Consider the following 21360-nt stretch of genomic DNA (forward strand, 5'->3'; position numbering starts at 1 on the left):
GTTTCCATGCAAAATTGAATAGGAAAATCTGTTCATCTTCAATCTTGTCATTTTGACACGAATACATATTAATAAATGTCCTTTTGATGTTTAAAAGTGTCTAGGTTTTGACATAAATGCAAATATAAATGTAATTTTACAAAATATGATCGATTTTCAAATACTGCTGTATTGAATGAACAGCTTTTAGCAAACTCTATTGCTATACTGAGATGAGGAATATATACAGATCTGGCCTTTAAAAACGCGCGTTTTCTCCCGCGGCATTCGGCAATTCGTCTCGTAGAGTCTCGCAGAATTCTGCAAGTGCTTCGGGGGGGCCTACTTAAAAAAATCCCTCAATGTGTTTCGCTTCACAGAATATCCACCAGGTGGCGCATAAAAAACAACTTTACATTAGATTTTTTATTTTACTTCACATTACGTCATGATTGTGAGAAAACATCCACAATAAAATATAAATTATAAATAGTAATAGACACAAATATTTACAGTAGGCTACTGTATTATACAGACATTTGAAAATATTTGTAAATGCAAAAGGTTCATTAAGACAAGAAGGGGTATTGGACAACGTTTACGAATTTTTATATGCTTTGTCATTGCTGTGGTTTCCAGGAGATGAGTGCATGCAGAATATTTAACATTGCTTTTATTAAAACAGCAAAGTGACGTTCTTGCCAGCGCATAACTTTTTTGTACAACTATTAAGATGATTGTGCATGCAATGCGCATTTATACTAAGCGCAACAGAGAATTTAGTGTGAGCATAATGCACGTGGCTCTGCCTGTAAAAACCCAGCAGTATTTTTTTATATATATACACAAAATCATCCTATAATGCAAGGCTTAAATAATGCGACTTACCCAGATTCTTAATTCGTGCAGATATTTCTTGTGTGATTGTTCTTGGGCAGATATTTCTTGTGAGGTAATGTCGCAGCACAACGCGTAGCATACGTTGGGCGCATCTGATTTGCCATTAAATTATTAATAAATATTTTAATTAAACTGTCTTAATGCATTAAGCATAAAGATTTTTCCACGTTAGTCTCAGAATGTCCGGGGTTGGCTTGAGGTCTTGCCGACAGTTTGTAAATATTCTAAATATTCAAATTCACAAAATCCATATAAAGGGTGATCAACAGTTATGACTTCTAAAATAAAATAAAAATGACCAGATAAGAGGTATCTGATTGACAGTTTGACAGATGTTGTTTTAAAAAAATAATTACAACATTATGGGGAAGTGGTATTAAATATTCGGTAACACATAGCCTAATACAATTATTTTAATTATGCATTTTGTTCAGTTTTGCTTTTACAAAATGTTCCCTGTTTTTTATAATTAATTTAACCTGAGATGTGCGTTTTATCGCTTTTGGATCATTCTTTGTGTTGTCGAATTTTGACACAGTTTCATTACTTGTTCATAATAATTTGATTCATAATTATGTCATTTTTTTCTAAAAGTAAAAAAAATAAAAGTTTTTCTAAAAGCAATATTCTAAAGAGATACAAAGACAGTGTACGTGTACCCACCAGATTTCGTCATGAGTCATTTTGTACCCACCACTTTTAACTTCCGTTGACCGTTTTGGTTATGAGGAGCAATATGAGAGAAAAATTTTGTAATCATTGTCTGACACAAACAAAAAAATATATATATAATATTCATTTTATTTTAGTTTTCGTGTTCGCATTTATGAGGGAAAAAACAACGTGTCAGTTTACGGTTATGGACGTGAGCGCTCTAAAAGCGGCACAAAAAGACTGCTTTAAAACTTTCACAGAGACCTCAAACAGAACAGCTGCCTTTCTTTAAATTGAATTTCGTTTTGTATTAATTATGTCTTAATTTTAATCAATATTTCGTGAACCAATTGCCTAGATTTAAGAAGTAAATATAGCAGACAATCACGACATTGGAGGCCCCGGCGATATCTCATAAATGAACCGAAACTCAGCGTGTAATGAACATTCACATTTACAGTGTATTTAGACACATTTAGACGCATTCATAATCATTACTTTTACCGGTTCTTTGTGGCAAGCTTTATGCGTGCGGTCGTGCGATTGAGTGCGGCTATATTATAGTAAATGCTCATTACTTAAAACAAAGCATAAGCCTCTTCCTGGCATGCAATGGAATCTACAATGTCAGTTGGTTATATCAACATATGTCAAATTAAGTTACGCGATATCAACAAATTAAGCTATAAACATTAATTTGAAATAACTTAAAGCGTATGTAGATTTGCTTATAGCATTTAAACAAAGGAACTGCAAGGGATTAAAACCCCAACCACACGCTGGTGAAAACTGGAAAAACCGGTTTTCTTTTGATTCCCTGAGAGGAGATCGATTAGCATTGGGGGTTGAATCGGCAGACCTGGGGGGTGGGTGGTTGTACTTCCTTGACTCTGTGCAATTGTTAGCAGCTAAAACAAGCAGCTAAAACAACGACTGTGCAATTAATTACATTTTGGAAATAACTTTCTTAATGTCGTTTTATTTAGCCTATACACTGCAAAACAATTTTTTTTTTTTTTTTTTAATTTGTAAGTATTAAATATGTTTTACAAACAATTGGTTTACAAACTCTTGGAGGTTTGTGGTTACCATCATTCAGAAGAGTGGTGTTTGTGTTTAGACTTATGTTTTACGTGATTAAATCAGGAAGATTATATTGGTTTCTGTCCACGAAGACGCATTTAAGACTATTTAATCAGGAAATGGAGGCACCGACGCGATATAACTTGCATTGCTCGTGAACTGAGCTCGTCTCATAAATGAACCGAAACTCAGAAATGTATCTAGAAAGCTTGAAATGTCCACTTTTAAACAAAACAATTCAAAACGAAAAGAAACAGACAACTCTCTTATGTAAGTGTGCATTTCTCTCTATAGGCACGTTCACAATATCTGCGAAGATGACGAGTCAGCATTGTTAACATCTTTGACTGACACATAAAACACTAGATTATTAGTAAACAATTAAAATGTCTCCTTGCTATACTTGACACATGATTACTTTTATGCCAGTTCTTTGTGGCAAGCTTTATGCATCCGTTAACTATCGAATATCGTGACTCATATTTTGTACCAGACCATTTATGGTTGTTCATATTGTTCAACAAAGTTCTTGATAAAAAAAGAAAAGAAAAAAAGAAGCTACTGTGCCTAATATTATTGTTGTATAGCGCGCAAGGTTTATGCGCATGCTTTAAGTCTTCTACGTTTTTAGTATACTGTGGCAGAATTACAGTGCCTGGTCTGGTATGTATAGCCTACTAGGCTACATCGTTTTAAAATCGGTTTCAGTGGTTTCGTGTGTACGCAGATATTTCTTGAGACGACGCCATGTTTTTATGTTTTTATGCACTTTTACTCTTTTAGTTTTGTTGCAATTTCACCAAAAGCTTATAATTAGGAAATACACACAACACGCTAAACTTATATTCTCTATTATGTTAAAAATGTTGTAAAAAACACGTATTATTCTTATATAATAAGAATAACAGTAATGTACATTTATATTGCACTCGAAATGATTTAGATATGGAAAGAGGAATTCTTCTCAACTACCACCAATAAAGTTTTAAAATTATTCTTTAGAAAATATTATATTTTGATGATTCTGCAAGTTCAGCAGACAGTGAGGTTCGGGTTTGTTCCGATCAGAGCTCGTGAGTGGAGAGCGCATTTCTGAATATTCCGCTCCGCTATTCATTCCGGTCGCTCGCTCAACACAGATGTCATGTTGCCTGGTTTGAAAATATGTGGAATAAGGGCTGCTTTCGACTAAAAGGTTTTTTTTTCTTTTTTTTTCTCTAGTCGACTAGTATACTAGGCTAGTTGTTCATTTAAGTAATTCATGGACAAATCGCCCCTTTATATTAATTTAATTAGCCTACTTATATGGATCATGAGTGTTTACGTAAGCCGCACTGCGCACGACCGCGCGCATAAAGCTTGCCACAAAGAACCGGTAAAAGTAATGATTGTGAATGCGTCTAAATGTGTCTAAATACACTGTAAATGTGAATGTTCATTACACGCTGAGTTTCGGTTCATTTATGAGATATCGCCGGGGCCTCCAATGTCGTGATTGTCTGCTATATTTACTTCTTAAATCCAGGCAAATGGTTCACGAAACACTGATTAAAATTAAGATATAATTAATACAAAACGAAATTCAATTTAAAGAAAGGCAGCTGTTCTGTTTGAGGTCTCTGTGAAAGTTTTAAAGCAGTCTTTTAGTGCCGCTTTTAGAGCGCTCACGTCCATAACCGTAAACTGACACGTTGTTTTTTCCCCTCATAAATGCGAACACGAAAATTAAAATAAAATGAATATTATAATTTTTTTTTTGTTGTGTCAGACAATGATTACAAAAAAATTTTCTCTCATATTGCTCCTCATAACCACTGAAAACGGTCAACGGAAGTTAAAAGTAGTGGGTACAAAATGACTCATGACGAAATCTGGTGGCGTACACTGTCTTTGTATCTCTTTAGAATATTGCTTTTAGAAAATCTTTTAGTTTTTTTTTACTTTTAGAAAAAAATGACATAATTATGAATCAAATTATTATGAACATATAATGAAACTGTGTCAAAAATCGGCAACACAAAGAATGATCAAAAGGCGATATAACGCACATCTCAGGTTAAATTAATTAAGCTCCTCATAACCACTGAAAACGGTCAATAGAACCCAAAGTCAAATTATTATGGACTGAAGTTAAAAGTGGTGGGTACAAAATGACTCATGACGAAATCTGGTGGGTGCATACCCACCGTCCCCACCGAAATCGACGCCTATAAGGGAAACATGATAATATAAAAAGTACTGTACAGTAATGCAGAAAAGCGCATTACAACCATGTTAAAACTATTTAAAACGTTAAGATGCAAAAATGAACTAAATGTAAAATTAGATAATGATAATGCGCAAATGATCTCGGTCTCTTCAAAGGTCTTCGCAAATTATTGTGTTATAAGACTCAGTTATCATAGCCTACATCACGTCTCTTCTACTGTAAGTACACAGAAAAAAAAAATAAGACAAATGATGCGCGTTTGAGTCAGATTTTTATGAAGAATATGTGACTGTTTATGTAACTGGCAAAAGAAAACATTGTATTCGTCATACTTCGTCAACTCAGTATGGCCACATGAAACTCGACTGCCATCTACAGGTTTTATTATTTCCTGCGTCCAACATCTAATCCCCCTTCTGCACGATCCCGCAGAATTTCGGAAGTGCTCGCAGCATTCTTCTCTCTGAGACGCGCATTTTTAAAGGCCACATCTGTACTGTATGTGTTTTGTCAAAAATAAAGTCATCAACTAACTAATGAATCCTTTACTTTGAAATACGTATGATAAAATGTATACTTTAGTTTTGAAAGATGTTGACTAGTTTTGAAAAGATTATAAAGTATGTATGTGCATGCATATATATATGTGTGTGTGTATATATGAAGAGTTCAGATGCAAAAGCCTCTAAATGCCATCTGAAATTTTCTCCTAGAATGATCATTTTTATGAAGCTTGTATATTTAAGTTAGCTGTAGGTGACACACCTGAATGAATGGCTCATTAAGTATGCAGGGACGTAGTCTCACCAGGTGTGAACTACTACATATGCATGATGCTGTTGGAGCGTTTACGCCCCATCCGCATATTGGCTTTACAAACTAAAAGTGTTTCACAAAACTAAAATCAATGTATCGTTTTTTTGTGGATGATTAGGCAGGATGATTTTCATATCATTTTGAAGAAAAAACACTAGGCGATGAAATCCATTAGTCAAAAGTCTTATTGCCACATATTTAGTATGTGTTTTGTGGCCTTATTTCAGAAACTTTAATTTTTAGTTTTTTCGATAACCATGCATAAACATTATTCTCTCAAAAATGAAAACATGTACATGCATGTGGCTCACATATTATGGAAGTCCTGTTTGTGCTATATAGAGTGAATTTACACCTTTGCCATTAATATGTTTATAAGCAACTGAAAAAAGCACAAATGTCAGGGCATGTCAGAACATCTCAAGGACCCCAAAAACACCCCAGACCCCAGAGGGTTAATTTTGATCTTTCATTTTCGTGTAATACATCAATCGATCCTGTTCAGTTTCTATTTTTTTTCTGTATACTCACAATAAAAATAAAGTGTTTTGCTATTTGACAAATAAAGAAAAATTAACATGATGCGATTTCTGCCTTCTCTCTGTCAGTAAACTCCCATTTGAAACGCGTTCGAAAATGATCTATAACTCTGCGAAAATTCAGTCAAACAGGCAAACAGACCCACGGGCATAAAGCTTGAGATTGCATCTTTTAAATGAAGTAATTTATATAAAAAACAAATATTCTCAGCTTCTGTAATCTGTACAAAAAGAGAGCGACTCCAGTCGAGCTCATTACGAGCCATTCAAAAGTAATGTGACCACTCCCCGGAGAGCGCGTGCTATTCAAATGCAAATTCTGAGAACGCCCACATCAGCTGTAAACAAAGCGCGTTGCAATCGAGTGAGGCATAATAGCCTACCTTATGGAGAAAAGTTTCCTCAGAACAGTGCTGATATGAGGAGCAATATCTCCTGATATGAGGAGCAGATCCCGCTGAGGAGTGAGGTAGGCTGTTTTCTTTTCTCAAGTGTGGAATAACGTTATGGAATAACGTTAGTGTAGGCCTATGCAAACCGCAAAAAGATGAATCGCATTTCTATAATATGACTCGCCTTTCTGTGAGATGAATGAAGGGTACATATTTGTAAAGACTGTTTAGCCTAAATATGAATCGCGCGTCTGTGTGTGAAAGAATAAACTGCTTTGCTATAGCCTACTGAGATGAGTAAAAATCGACTGGAATATGTTGAAATAAAATGTATTTGTATAAGCAACGTATTAAACTGCAAATTAGCATTTATATGCCCTAATATTTCATAAAAACAACGTTACAGTCAGTCACTTGTTGACTAGATTTGGGTACAGTTTTTAGGCTACTGTAGAATATACTGCCACATCAAATAGCCTAAGCTTTTGTTTAGCAATTTCTGCTCATATCTAACGTTATATATATAACTATATTATTTACAGGTAGCCCTGTTTGTGCTATATAGAGTGAATTTACACCTTTGCCATTAACATGTTTATAAATAACTGAAAAAAGCACAAATGTCAGAGCATGTCAGAACATCTCAAGGACCCCAAAAACACCCTGGTCCCCAGAGGGTTAATGCGCGTGGGAATCATCCATGGATTATTGACTGGGATTGTCGTCTTCGAACTGCCTAAACCTGTGGAACTTCTTGTGGATATTAACTGACTGAAATCATCGGGCCATCATGGACTTTGAGAACGCTGGACTTGTGACAAGCTGCGTTGGAAACCCAGGTTTTCTATTATACAAACGATTGAACTGATATGTAAATATGGTGTGTTTTTGCTTGGAGGGTGGTACTTAAATATAATCACTGATCAAACTCAACGAAGGGTACTGTAACAAATTAGCTCAAAGGGGAAATATTAATAATAATCCATAATTACCAATTATGATTCATTATTAATATTTGGGTCAGTTAATTAGATTAACTTTGAGGTAAGCCAAATTAATATTACAATCAATTAATCAGTTCCAACGAACTCTTTGATTATTCATTTATTCTAAGGAAAATGTATCTTTCATGGTCGCTGAAAAATAATTATTCCTTATGTACAGCCATTAGAGCATGTAACAAGATCAAAATCGTAAAAGGGACTTTGTATGCAAACAGAGGATCAGAAACCAAATTCATAATTGTGCACAAGTTTTATTAACTAAATCACAAACATAACTAAACAAAATAAACAAACATACATACATACATACATACATTCATCCATCCATACATGCATAGGTCAAGTGGTGAGTGTTATGGAACCGGAAACAGGAAATAGAACTATGGAGCAAGATCTATTTTAGTGTGAAAAGAACCATCAGCTTATTTCAGAGCACTTCATTAAATGTATACTTGCAAGTCGGTTGCAGTGGATACAATTCTTGAAGTGGTTGAAATTGGAGTGCGTTGATGGGTCCCTGAGTGTCAAAAGTCATTGGTGCAAGTTGCCATCGTGTGGTTCCGACGCTATTGTGGGTCGGAGCTCGCATGGTGGCTTCGATCACATGGCTGTTGTGAGTCGCCTGGCCTGCTGAGGGCACGCTGGACGTCCCGTGGCATCCTGAAGTGCCGAGAAGGCCAAGAGTTGATGGTTGACCGTTCAGTGATGGTAGTGTAATGAGGTTCAATGTTCGTATGGGTAAGGAAGGAATAAGACAGGGGTCGGCGTGACTGAAACACTCACACTTTATTGTAAATCAAAAGTAAATAAACAAAAAGGGCGCACGTAGCGCATTCACCGTGCCACGCACAGCTCACACAAAAATACAAAACAAAAGACAACTTCCACTCCAAACAGGCAATAACGTTCCGTGAGGTTTCAGTCCAACTCTCTCTCCCCCCTCCTCCCGAACGCTGGCTTATATCCGGTCTCTCCACGCCAATCACTGCAATCAGACACAGGTGTTCATCATTTTGCACTTGACCTACTTACTCACCGATCGGCCCCCTCCTTTCTCTCCTGCTACAGACTTCGCAAAACCACGCCCCCCTCGCCACAGGTAGGTTTGCAGTTTTGCAGTCTGAAGAAAAGTCTGACTAGGCAAGGCAGACGGCATCAGGCCTGTTGGGCCCTGGGCCCCGGTGGTGGGGAGTAACAGTGGAGGCCAGCAGCACAAACACAAAAAGTGGGCTGATCTAGTGAAAAGGCCTTTTTAAAGCTTGACAAAGGACCCTATGCAGGCTGGTTCACCCAATGAGAAGGGTAGAATTTCTGGCGGGAGTTTCCTCTGTCACCAGGATTTACAAGCCTTTGTCTTAAGCGTGCTCACTTGGACTGGCATGCTGGATTGGTGTTTAATGACACTACTAAGAAAGATTCTTAGTAATAATAATGTTGCACAGCTATTGGCATATCATGTACACAATCATTTCGATCTTCAAAGTACCAATTTATCGAGACCAAACATGGTTTAAGTGGGGTACACTGACCGTTGGTCCTGTAATACCTACATAGTATCAAAGAGATTGTAGTATCAACAGAATTATTAAAAGACAAAACACACAACAGTAAATCATTCTCAAAATGTTCTGGAATGCATGTTAATTTCATGTTAGTCAATTCATCAATAAATGAATGCAGGAGAGTCAGTTTTGCAGATTGTTTCTGTCTTTCCATGGTCTCTCTCTTGCATTTGGCCACATTCTTTAACACCCACAAAACCTTATCTGATCATGGTCCTGACAACTAGGACCATCTTGCCCTGTTTGGGGGAAGATGGGATTCCAGAGTGGAGTGTAAAGATTTTTATGGTACATATGCCAAATAAATGTGTCTGATTTGGTCTCAGTTGTTACATAACTGAGCTGGACGATGACATCACTGTTTTCTCCAGAGCGGCTATATATACAAATTAACTAAATTAATCACTTTTTTACAACAAAAATAAAACTGAATCACTGATCACTGAACTTACTGTGACACTATTTTCTTCAGGAAACAAACTTTGTTGCATTATTTTAAAGTTGCATTAAAACTATCTGCTGTCAGGGTTTGGGTAGGTGGAAGTAGTGAGGACTCAAGTGCAAGAAAATGGGTTTTTATTAAGTAAAATATTTAAACAAAAACAAACCAAAACTAACCCAGTAGGTGAAAACAAGACAGGTAGCAAGACTTTACAGACTGGACTTGGCAGGAAACAAGAAACATGAGGGTACCTTAGACAACGAACCAGCACAGGAGTGCAAATACAAGGAGAATAAATAGGGAAGCAAACAAAAGAGGGAAATGAGGGAGGACAGGTGGGGTAAATGAATCAATAATCAGGTAACAAGAGGGGATGGGCTGGACAATCGAAAGGAGAGCACATGGCAAGTAAAACAAATCACAAGCCATGTGCTAACACAAAACAAGACATGAACACGCAGCTAATAATAAACACAAGCAGCATGAAACACAGCACAAGACAAAACAGGAGTGTCAGGGCTCTATCACAAAACCAAGAAATAAACTAGACAGAAGTGACAGAACCCTGACATCTGTATTGTAAAAAGCCCTCGCACTCGTGTCTTACCAAACCGGTAAGAGATATTTTGTAGAATGTATTTTTTTGTCCATATGATGGATGTCATTGGGAACTGAAACTTTTTATTACACATATGTTCAATTCAATAGCTTTTTCACTGTACAGTATAAAGATTATTTCACCATTTTTGATAATGTGTTGTGTATAGGGGACAGTTATTGCCCACCTATTACATTGCAATAGTTATTTTACAGGGTAAACTGGGAGGGTTATGGACAGCTCAAGCATTCTTGATGACATAACCCCTCTATTTCTGGACCCCATTCCTAATTCACAGAAATCATCTTAACCTCACCAAGGGACCCCTCAGATGAGTTCCAGGAGCCGCTCAAAGGAAGGGTGATCTACAGTGGCTGATTACTGATTAAAGCAAAAACCACCACACCTGTGTTCAGTTCAGTTCCACCTGTGCTTTGCTTTCATGTGGAAATACTAAACTATAACAAGACAGTGAAGAAATGAGGCAAAAAAAACAAAAAATGCTTTAACTTTTGACCAGTGTAAGAGAATTCTAATCTGGACTGAAGAAATTAATTGCATTTCAAAGCTAATGTTAAAAAAGATATATAAAAAAAAAAAAACATTTGTATGTTACATCATCAGTGGGCAGTAGATGGGTGGGCCGTCTGATTCAGACACTGTATAAATTATATGACAAGAAAGAGAGCAGAACAAACTCCTAACAGGAGGAGACTCACTCATGGCCTATGAGACAGAGGATCATGAGACTCAATACTGCTTTCCTGCCGTCAACTCATCATGTATCAAGGGAAAACGCTCTAAATATGAATACAATAACATGTATGTGTTTTTATCATTGCTGTCAGCATGGACTTTGTTTCTGAACCTGCTGGTGATCATCTCCATCTCTCACTTCAAGAAGCTTCACACTCCAACCAACCTGATTATTCTCTCTCTGGCTGTGGCCGACCTGCTTATGGGAGTTATTATACCCTTAGAGGGCTCTAGGCAGATTGAGACGTGTTGGTATTTTGGAGACACTTTCTGTGATCTGTTTATTATAATCTTTGGATTGGCTTTCTCAGGATCTCTCAGTAGTTTAGTTTTAATTGCTGTTGATCGTTATGTGGCTGTGTGTCACCCTTTACAGTACCCACAGAAAATAACCACAACTAAAACTTTAGTGAGCATCTGTCTGAGCTGGCTTTGTTTCTCAGCTTATAACACTATCCTTGTAATTAATAATGGATTTTTTGACACTTCACTCAGAAGAGACATGTGTTATGGAGAGTGTTCTCTTACGATAGTATTTGCCTGCATAGTCACTGATCTGTTCGTGTCTTTTATTCTTCCATGTACCCTAATCATATCTTTATATTTGAGGATTTTCTATGTAGTACATCAGCAAGTGAAAGCTATAAACTCTCTGATGAAGGGTGGTAAATGTGTAACGGAAGGTTCATTGAGGAGGAAATCTGAGAGTAAAGCTGCTCTGACATTAGGAATCATTGTGATAGTTTATATGCTTTGCTTTGTTCCATACTATATCTGTTCTATATCAGTAATCTCTTCCACAACCATAAATGTATTGACATGGGTCTTGTACACAAATTCAGGACTGAATCCACTGATCTATGCTTTATTTTATCCCTGGTTTAAAAAGACAGTTAAACACATCTTAACTCTAAAAATATTTCAGCCAGCATCCTCTCTGGTCGATATTTTTACAGAGCATCAATAGTAATAAAACTGGTAAAGCTGTCAGTCATAAAGGATATGATTATCTTTGTAGGATTTATATTTGTAATTTACACTACATGTATCTTAGTATGTAGCTTATTTCAGAGAGTATGTTTTCTGCATTTGATGTGCAATTTAACTTCTTTCCACACACATTGAAATAAATCAACACAATGTTCATAAATTGTAATAAATTAGCTCATTTAATAAACTGAGCACGCAGCATAAATCCTCAATGTACTGGAATAAATGGTAAATGTAGATATGATGTGCTTTATGCTTAATCACTTTCATCAGTCATGTTGCATATGTGTTATCAAAAACATAATGACAAAAAAGGGACAGTCATACAGAACTAAACTCGGTAAAAAAGTGATGTCATCTAACTTTCAACTGCTTTTATTTCCAGAAAATGTCTTAATTTATAAATATTGGTATGAACATAAAAAGATTCAACAACTGGGACATAAACTAAACAAGTTCCGCAGACATTTGAGGAAAAGAAATGGAACAATGAGTCCCTGAACAATATGAAAATAAGCAGTCATATCTGGTGTAGCCAGGAGCTGCTGTAAGTCCCACAGATCATCCTCATGGACTGTAGCAGACTGGCCTTTTCTTACTGTGAGATGTTACCCCACTCTTCCACCAGGGCTCTCAAAGTTCTCAAACATGGTTCCTGGATTAGAAATCACAGTTTGTGTGTGTGTCTGTCCTGATAAGCCTAAACGTCCCCACAAAGATAGTAATATCAGAAATGTCTGTCCTTATGGATTTTTTATTTTTTTTTATGGTCCCCATGAAGAAAACATGTTATAAATTATACTAAATTATGTTATTTATTTTTATTTTTAAAATGTAAGTTTTCTGTGAGGGTTGTGTTTAGAGATAAGGGTTAGGTTCAGGGGATAAAGTTTGTGCAATATGAAAATCATTATGTTTATGTCCCCATAAACCCATAAAATATGGACACCCAACATGTGTGGTAAGTGTGTATATACAGTATTCATTCATCTACACACACACACACACACACACACACAAACGCATTACATGCAACAACATTTTTGGTTACATTTTATTTTACGGTGTCATTGTTACAGTGTAATTATATATTTAAATACTGATTATTAATTAACAACATGTACTTTAAGGTTAGGCTAGCATTAAGGTTTGGTTGAGGGTTAGTTGCATGTCATAATGCATCATTTACTGTTATTACTATGGTAAATACATTTTTCAGATATATAACAAGGACACTGTAAAATAAAGTGTTACCAAATTTTGCAATGTTGAATATGGTGCATATTTCTATAATAAGCATTCATAGAAAAATCTCAAGATAAAACTATAGAATAAAGATAAACCTATAGAATAATGTGAGACATAATGACAAATTTCATTAGGTGAACTAATGATCTATTAAAAACATTATGCAAACACAATAAAAATATTTATTTTAACTATGCTGTTTATGTCTCTCTCAGATGGCATTTCCGTCGTACTACCAATGTAGGAGTGAAACATAACATCAGATCTGTCATTTCCCTCATTATTACAACAGAGGAAATAGATACTCTCTCAGTCTATGACATAAGCTACAATGTGTTTGTGCTTTACCAAACTTAATATAAATTGAATACAAAAATTGAGTGACAAAATGACAATCAGACAAGATTTTGACCAGAAAGGTTGCTTTGCTGAAATATCATATAGTGGGAAATCAGGAAAGCAGATAAACTGTCTCAATGAGTCCTAACATCAGAGCAGCTTTACTCTCAGATTTCCTCCTTACTGAACCTTTATTTGCACATTTACTATTCATCAGAGAGTAAATGTTAAAAAATGTTTAAAAAAAATTTAAATGTTAAAAAAAATGATAACATTTCATGTAATAAATCAAATGTTATTACATATTTGTATTTTGCATGGATTAGACAACACAGTTCTGTTCCAATAAATAAAAAATCACACAGACATTTAGTAATTTAACATTATTTTATTTACTTTACTTTTTACATTACTTTATTTTCAACACAAAAATTAAGTGTTATGCTCTGCTCTGCCTCAGAACAGCTGTATTCTGCGGTTTTTGTGCTGGCTACCAAATAGTCACTCATCCATGTCCAGGGACTTGGTTCTCCGTGACTCTACACTGAGCACTCCCAGGTCACTCAGTCGCTCATCAGACATGTACATACCGTAAACACTGACGTGTCGTGGTGTCTCTCTCCATTTTAAAAACGCGCAAGTGTGCTTGCTTCCTCTTCGCGCGAGTCTCAAATCAAGCAGTGATTGACAGCGCTCTGGTCCAATGGTGCGGTGGGTGTCGTGGTGTCTCTCTCCGTTTTAAAAATGCGCAACTGTGCTCGCTTCTTCTTTGCGTTCGCGCGAGTCTCAAATCAAACAGTGATTGACAGTGCTCTGGTCCAATGGTGCGGTGGGCATTTTCAGGTTGACAGTAAATCTATCCCAATGAGATTGGAGGGGGGCACCAGGGGGGGCCGATCATATTCCGGGGGGGCCGGTGTCACCCCGTGCCCCCCCTCTAGACACGCCCCTGCTGTTCACATCAAGGGCGATAAAGGGCCTATTTTAACGATCTAAGCACATGGTCTAAAGCAGAAGGTGCAAGTGCAGTTAGGACGTGTCCGAATCCACTTTTGCTAGTTTAAGGATAGGAAAAAGGGTCGGCGCACCAGGCGCATAGTCTAAAAGGGTTGTCCCTATTCTCTTAATGAGTAATGGGTGTGTTTTGGGTTCCCCTTCGAGGGAAGTCGCACTGCGTCGTCGTCGTGACGACACTAGGGGAACGCCCTTAGCATAGAGCATCTGAAGCATGAATGAAATCTGTCCAATCCTGATTGGTGCTGCGTCATGACGTAGTAGATGACGGCATAACCGGAAGATACAAAGGGACGCCGGCACAAACACACGTTAGCTTTTTGCTATTCAGCTAAAGCGCTCTGTGTGATTTGTCTGTCTTATTTATTGTTGTCTGTCTTTATAAAACAGTTGCACAAGCATATATAATGGCAAGCGAGCAGTTTAGAAGGTGTGTGCATCCGTGTCCGCGTTATTTGTCGGGCTCGGACACACACCAGCTGTGTGTGTATTGCCTCGGCGTGCAGCACGCTAGGGCGGCTCTCGAGGGAGCCACCTGTAGCGAGTGTGAAAAGCTGCCGCTCAGGGTGTTGCGCTCACGGCTGGCCGTGTTTGATGAGCACGGCCAGGCTCGCGAGCCCCGCGGTTCTGGGCCCGCCGTTGCCGAGGCAGCGCGGCGCCGCAGATCGTGGGGCTCACAAATGGATCTCTCAGGGGGACACGGGACTGCTACGGCATCTTCCCGGTCCTCGTCTGAGGATTCAGATGTTCTCCCGCCCCGTGTGGAAGCCCGCGAGGCGGAGGACCCGATGTTACAATTGTCTGGCTCTGAGGAGTCAGATGATTTAAACATCGAGGTGGGTGATGTGGAGCTCAATAATCCACCACTTCACGCACCCGTTCAAGAGGAGCTGGTGGAGGTTTTGACCCGCGCTGTGGCCAAGCTTAACATTCATTGGCCACAAGAGGAATTACAAGTCCAGCCGCCAAGTAAGCTGGATGAGAGATTTTATAAACGCAGGTCTCAACCTCCACGCCATGCCTTCCGTTTTTTCCTGACTTGCACAATGAGTTGTGCAAGTCATGGGTGAAACCGTATTCAGCCAGGCTCTCCAACCCCCCAGTGCTTGATTTCTCGAATGTGCTGGGGGCAGCTGAGTGTGGTTATGGGACAATGCCTCGGGTACCAATATCGGGTTCTTCCCTTTGGCCTAGCTCTTTCCCCTCGCACCTTCACCAAATGCATGGATGCAGCGCTGGCTCCGCTGAGACTCCAGGGCATCCGTGTACTCAATTATATCGACGACTGGCTAATATTAGCCAAGTCGTGCGAGATGGCAGTTCGGCATCGAGATGTCGTTCTGGCCCATATCAGGTGCCTGGGGCTGAGACTCAACACAAAGAAGAGTGTGTTGACGCCCTCCCAGAGGACTATGTTCCTGGGAGTTGTATGGGACTCCACGACGATGTGGGCACAAATGTCTCCCGCGCGCGCGGAGTCAATACGGGCAATGATCTCCAGAGTGAAGCTAGGCCACAACCTCACTGTGAAGCAGTTTCAGAGACTGCTGGGGCTCATGGCAGCAGCGTCCAGCGTCATACCTTTTGGCCTGCTACACATGAGACCCCTACAGTGGTGGTTGAGAGCCAAGGGGTTTTCCCCGAGGGGAAATCCGTTCCGTATGATCAGGGTAACGCGCAGATGCCTTCGTTCCCTTGTCATATGGAGGAAACCTTGGTTCCTGTCCCAGGGACCGGTGTTGGGAGCATCATGTTGCCGGAAAACCGTTTCAACAGATGCCTCCCTCACTGGTTGGGGCGCGGTCATGGACGGCCGCTTTGCGAGAGGTCTGTGGGAGACCCGGCATTCTTCCTGGCACATCAACTGCCTGGAAATGCTGGCGGTCTACAAAGCTCTGAGGAGCTTTTTCCCGGACCTCCGCGGCCACGTCCTGATACGCTCGGACAACACTTCTGTAGTCGCGTATCTGAATCATCAGGGGGGTCTGAGGTCGCGCCCTCTATGCAGACTGGCACACCAGATCCTTCTGTGGTCCCAGGGTAAACTGTCGTCTCTCAGAGCGATGTACGTCCCCGGGGACCAAAATCAGGGAGCAGACGTCCTGTCGAGGCAGGGGCTGAGGCCCGGGGAGTGGCGACTCCACCCAGAGGTGGTGAAAGCCATGTGCGTGAGATTCGGCCCAGTGGAAGTGGATCTTTTCGCGTCTCAAGAGACGTTCCACTGTCCACTGTGGTTCTCTCTCAGGCATCCAGCTCTGCTGGGGCTGGACGCCATGATGCAGACGTGGCCGAGGCTGCGTCTGTACGCATTTCCCCCGATCGCTCTGCTCCCGGGAGTCTTGGAGCGGGTCCGCCGGGAAGGAATCAGCCTACTTTTAGTAGCACCCAGGGTATGGTTCTCGGACATTGTAGCACTGCTGGACGGCCACCCGTGGCAGGTCCCTCTGAGGAGGGATCTGCTGTCGCAGGCAGGGGGCACAATATTTCACCCCCGGCCAGAGCTGTGGAACCTCTGGGTCTGGCCCCTGAGGGGGCTCGGTACCTAGAGGCTGGCCTGTCAGCAGGTGTTGTCGAGACCCTACTCAGCTCCAGGACTCCTTCTACCAGGAGACTGTACAGCCTGAAGTGGAATGTGTTTTCCACTTGGTGTAGAGAGCGTGAGGTGGACCCAGTTAACTGCCCAGTGGCTTCAGTGCTGGAGTTCCTCCAAGATCGTTTCTCCGCCGGTCTTACCCCGTCCACACTTAAGGTGTATGTGGCTGCCATTGGGGCTTTACACTCGCCTGTAGGTGATGGGCCTTTGGGGAAGCACCATCTGGTTGTACGTTTCCTCCGTGGGGCTCGGAGGATGAGGCCTGCGGCTCGCTTCAGAGTCCCAACTTGGGACCTGGCGGTGGTACTTGAAAGGTTGGCTGAGGCCCCCTTCGAGCCACTGGAGTCGGCTGAGGCAAAGAACCTGACCCTTAAGGTGGCCTTTCTCCTTGCTATCACCTCTCTGAGGAGAGTGGGGGATCTCCAGGCCTTGGCTATAACGCCAACTTGCCTGGAGTTTGCCCCTGGCGGAGTTAAGGCCATCTTACATCCTAGACCGGGCTATGTGCCCAAGGTGCCATCTAATGTGGCACAGTCAGTGGTTCTTCAGGCCTTCCATCCTCCACCTCACGTGACGGCGGAAGAGGGGAGACTTCACCTGCTCTGCCCAGTCAGAGCCCTGAGAGTGTACTTGGAGAAGTCTTCTCAGTGGAGGAAGTCAGACCAGTTGTTGGTGTGCTTTGGTTCACCCAAGAAAGGGCTGCCTGCATCTAAACAGACAATCAGCAATTGGATTGTCCAGGCTATAGCCACGGCTTATCAGGTGCGCAATTTGCCTTCACCTATGGCCGTGAGGGCACATTCCACCAGGGCCATGGCCTCCTCGGTGGCCCTCCTTTCTGGCGTCTTGCTTCAGGAGATCTGCGAGGCGGCCGGGTGGGCCACCGCACACACCTTCATACGTTTTTACAGTCTGCAACTCCCTGTGACGCCTGGTGCTAGAGTGCTCGCGTCCTAAGTGTGCCTGGTCTCCCAGCTTCACACTAGGGCGGGCGTGATTACGGTGTGGCATAGTGGGCATTACGTTCCCCTAGTGTCGTCACGACGACGACGCAGTGCGAGTTCCCTCGAAGGGGAACGTCTCGGGTTACGACTGTAACCCTTGTTCCCCGAGAAGGGAACGAGACACTGCGTCTCGTCGCCACACCTATCACGGGCAGAGCGCTTGCTTCATCGCAAAGGAGCTAACGTGTGTTTGTGCCGGCGTCCCTTTGTATCTTCCGGTTATGCTGTCATCTACTACGTCATGACGCAGCACCAATCAGGATTGGACAGATTTCATTCATGCTTCAGATGCGCTACGCTAAGGGCGTTCCCCTAGTGTCGTCACGACGACGACGCAGTGTCTCGTTCCCTTCTCGGGGAACAAGGGTTACAGTCGTAACCCGAGATGATTTACATGCATTAAACCAATCAGAGTCTCATCTCCCATTCCCTTTAAAAGCGAGTTGCGTTTGCGCCAAGGCGGATTCGCTATTTACATGGCGTAATTTGATAGCGGAAAGACTGAACACGTCTCCAGAGAGCAAAGTGATCATCTATGGGACAAGCCGGATTCCTTCATATCTTTATGTACACAATATGGTCCACCTGAACTGCCTGGTCCACCCTGTCCACCTGAACTGCCTAGTCCATCCTGTCCACCTGAACTGCCTGGTCCACCCTGGCGGCTTCATACAATATGGTCCCCTGAACTGCCTGGTCCACGCTGTCCACCTGAACTGCCTGGTCCACCCTGTCCACCTGAACTGCCTGGTCCACCCTGTCCACCTGAACTGCCTGGTCCACCCTGGTGGCTTCATACAATATGGTCCTCTGAACTGTCTGGTCCACTCTGTCCACCTGAACTGCCTGGTCCACCCCGTCCACCTGAACTGCCTGGTCCACTCTGTCCACCTGAACTGCCTGGTCCACCCTGGCGGCTTCATACAATATGGTCCCCTAAACTGCCTGGTCCACTCTGTCCACCTGAACTGCCTGGTCCCCCCTGATGGCTTCATACAATATGGTCCTCTGAACTGCCTGGTTCACCCTGTCCACCTGAACTGCCTGGTCCACTCTGTCCACCTGAACTGCCTGGTCCCCCCTGGTGGCTTCATACAATATGGTCCTCTGAACTGCCTGGTCCACCCTGTCCACCTGAACTGCCTGGTCCACCCTGTCCACCTGAACTGCCTGGTCCCCCCTGATGGCTTCATACAATATGGTCCTCTGAACTGCCTGGTTCACCCTGTCCACCTGAACTGCCTGGTCCACTCTGTCCACCTGAACTGCCTGGTCCAACCTGTCCACCTGAACTGCCTGGTCCACTCTGTCCACCTGAACTGCCTGGTCCACCCTGGCGGCTTCATACAATATGGTCCTCTGAACTGCCTGGTCCACCCTGTCCACCTGAACTGCCTGGTCCACCTTGGCGGCTTCATAGCCGGCCAGGTGCACCCACACCATGCCATGGCCAAGGTCCGCCCACGCCTTTCCACGTCCCAGGCCCGTCCATGCCATGCCACGTCCCATGTCCTGTTCCCCTGCATGGGCCTGGCCCACCATTCCTCCCCCAAGACCTCCTCCGCTCCACCACCCTCCTGGAATTGTTTTGGTTTGGTTTTGTTTTTGCTGGGCGTCGGGAGCCGCCCTTAGAGGGGGGATCTGTCACGTTTTGTTCTTGTCTTGCTTCATGTCTGTCATGTGATCCCCTGTTAGTCATGTGATCCTGCCATGTGTTCCCTTGTCTGATGTGTCATGTTGTCATTGGTTCATTGTTTCATTGTTCACAGGTGTCTTGTCATTAGTTTTGTGTGTATTTAAACCCTCATGTCTGCCATGTGTCTTCGTCAAGTTTTGTTTCCCTGTAACCACTCTTGGTAAGCGTCATGTTCATGTTCATGTTTTTGAGTTAATGCCACGTCATGCTTTTGTTTTATGTTTTGATCTTGTTATATTTATAAATAAAGCTGCACTTGGGTTCTCAATCTTGCCTTCAGTGGATCCCTTACAACTAGTTATGTTTAAATGTGTTCCCCTGTACATTTTTGTCATGTCTGCCTATTATACAGCATTTTTAAGGGGCTTGTTTTGCTCTTTTTGTGATATCTGGCAACCCATCACATCACCTAGAGCTTTAATCATGAGAAGTTCAGAAGTGTCAAGGTCATCAAGTTCAGAAGTGACTAGGAGACTGAATAGCAGCTACATTGTGTTGACTAAGTAGTTTAAATTATACACGCCTTGTAACTGCGTCATTATTTTACCAGAGCCTGGTGAACACTGACACACCGCGCTCCCTGTCAGTGCACGTGCCCCCGCATGTCTTTTTCATCAGTAAAATGCGATCAGTTAATTTGAGTGTCAAGTTGTAATCACGTATCGAATCAAAGGAAGATTACATTACATTACATTATTTAAGGTTATTTCTATTCGTTACGATATTGATGTATGTAGGCTACTGTTGCTGTCAAGTAAGCTTTATGCTTTCCCCATTGCAAACGTGCACTCCTCTAAACTGGTGCTGCACTGCTCTAGTTGACTGCTGCGCCTTTTCCCCCGAAAATATCACGTTAATAACCCTTTAGAAAACGTAATTTCTTTGTAGATCCTATTGATCTGTCTCACGCACGCTGCACGTGAGTTAACAACGCCCTCTTATTTACATGTCGCGGTATACACGGAATAAAAAAATCTGTTACGGTTCACATTTTCTACCACAGTAATGATATATACCGTCATAGTGCCCAGCCCTACAGGTCCGGGTGGGCCAATGAGGCGTGACCAAAATGACCTGCTCCTCGTCCTCCCTGATCTTGAACAGGGTCTGTGCAAGAAGGCTAACTGGGGGAAACGCATATTTGCGGAGGCCCCCTGGCCAGCTGTTCACTAGTGCGTCCGTGCCGTGCGTGCCCTCGGTCAGGGAGTAAAACAGGTTGCAATGGGAAAAGTCATGGAAGGCAAACATATCTACCTGTGCGTCGCGTTGCGACATACGTCGGGACCGTAGACCACCTTGTCGGTCAATGTACACTACTGTCGCGGTATTGTCTGAGCGAACTAATACGTGTTGGTTCTTGAGCAACGCTTGGAAGTGGTGCAGAGTCAAGCGTACCGCCATCATCTCGAGGCAATTGACATGCGCTGTTGTCCTGTCCAGGAGCCCGCGGCAGCATGTCCATTGCACATGGCACCTCAGCCCGTGGTGGAGGCATCTGTTGACACAACAACATGCCTGGAAACTTGTTCTAAGGGCACTCCG

General features: G+C 42.0%; 1 protein-coding gene across 1 annotated transcript; it reads left to right on the forward strand.

Annotated features, from left to right (window-relative positions):
* Positions 1-10860: 10860 nt before the first annotated feature.
* Positions 10861-11901, forward strand: LOC307157589 (trace amine-associated receptor 13c-like; the record flags this gene model as incomplete). Its single annotated transcript, XM_079869522.1, has 1 exon — positions 10861-11901. Exon 1 carries the CDS (start codon positions 10900-10902, stop codon positions 11899-11901), a length of 1002 nt encoding a protein of 333 aa, XP_079725648.1. The 5' UTR covers positions 10861-10899.
* Positions 11902-21360: the final 9459 nt, after the last annotated feature.

Source organism: Squalius cephalus (assembly GCF_949319135.1).
Source record: "Squalius cephalus genome assembly, chromosome: 4".
In the NCBI taxonomy this organism is placed as follows: Eukaryota; Metazoa; Chordata; class Actinopteri; order Cypriniformes; family Leuciscidae; genus Squalius; species Squalius cephalus.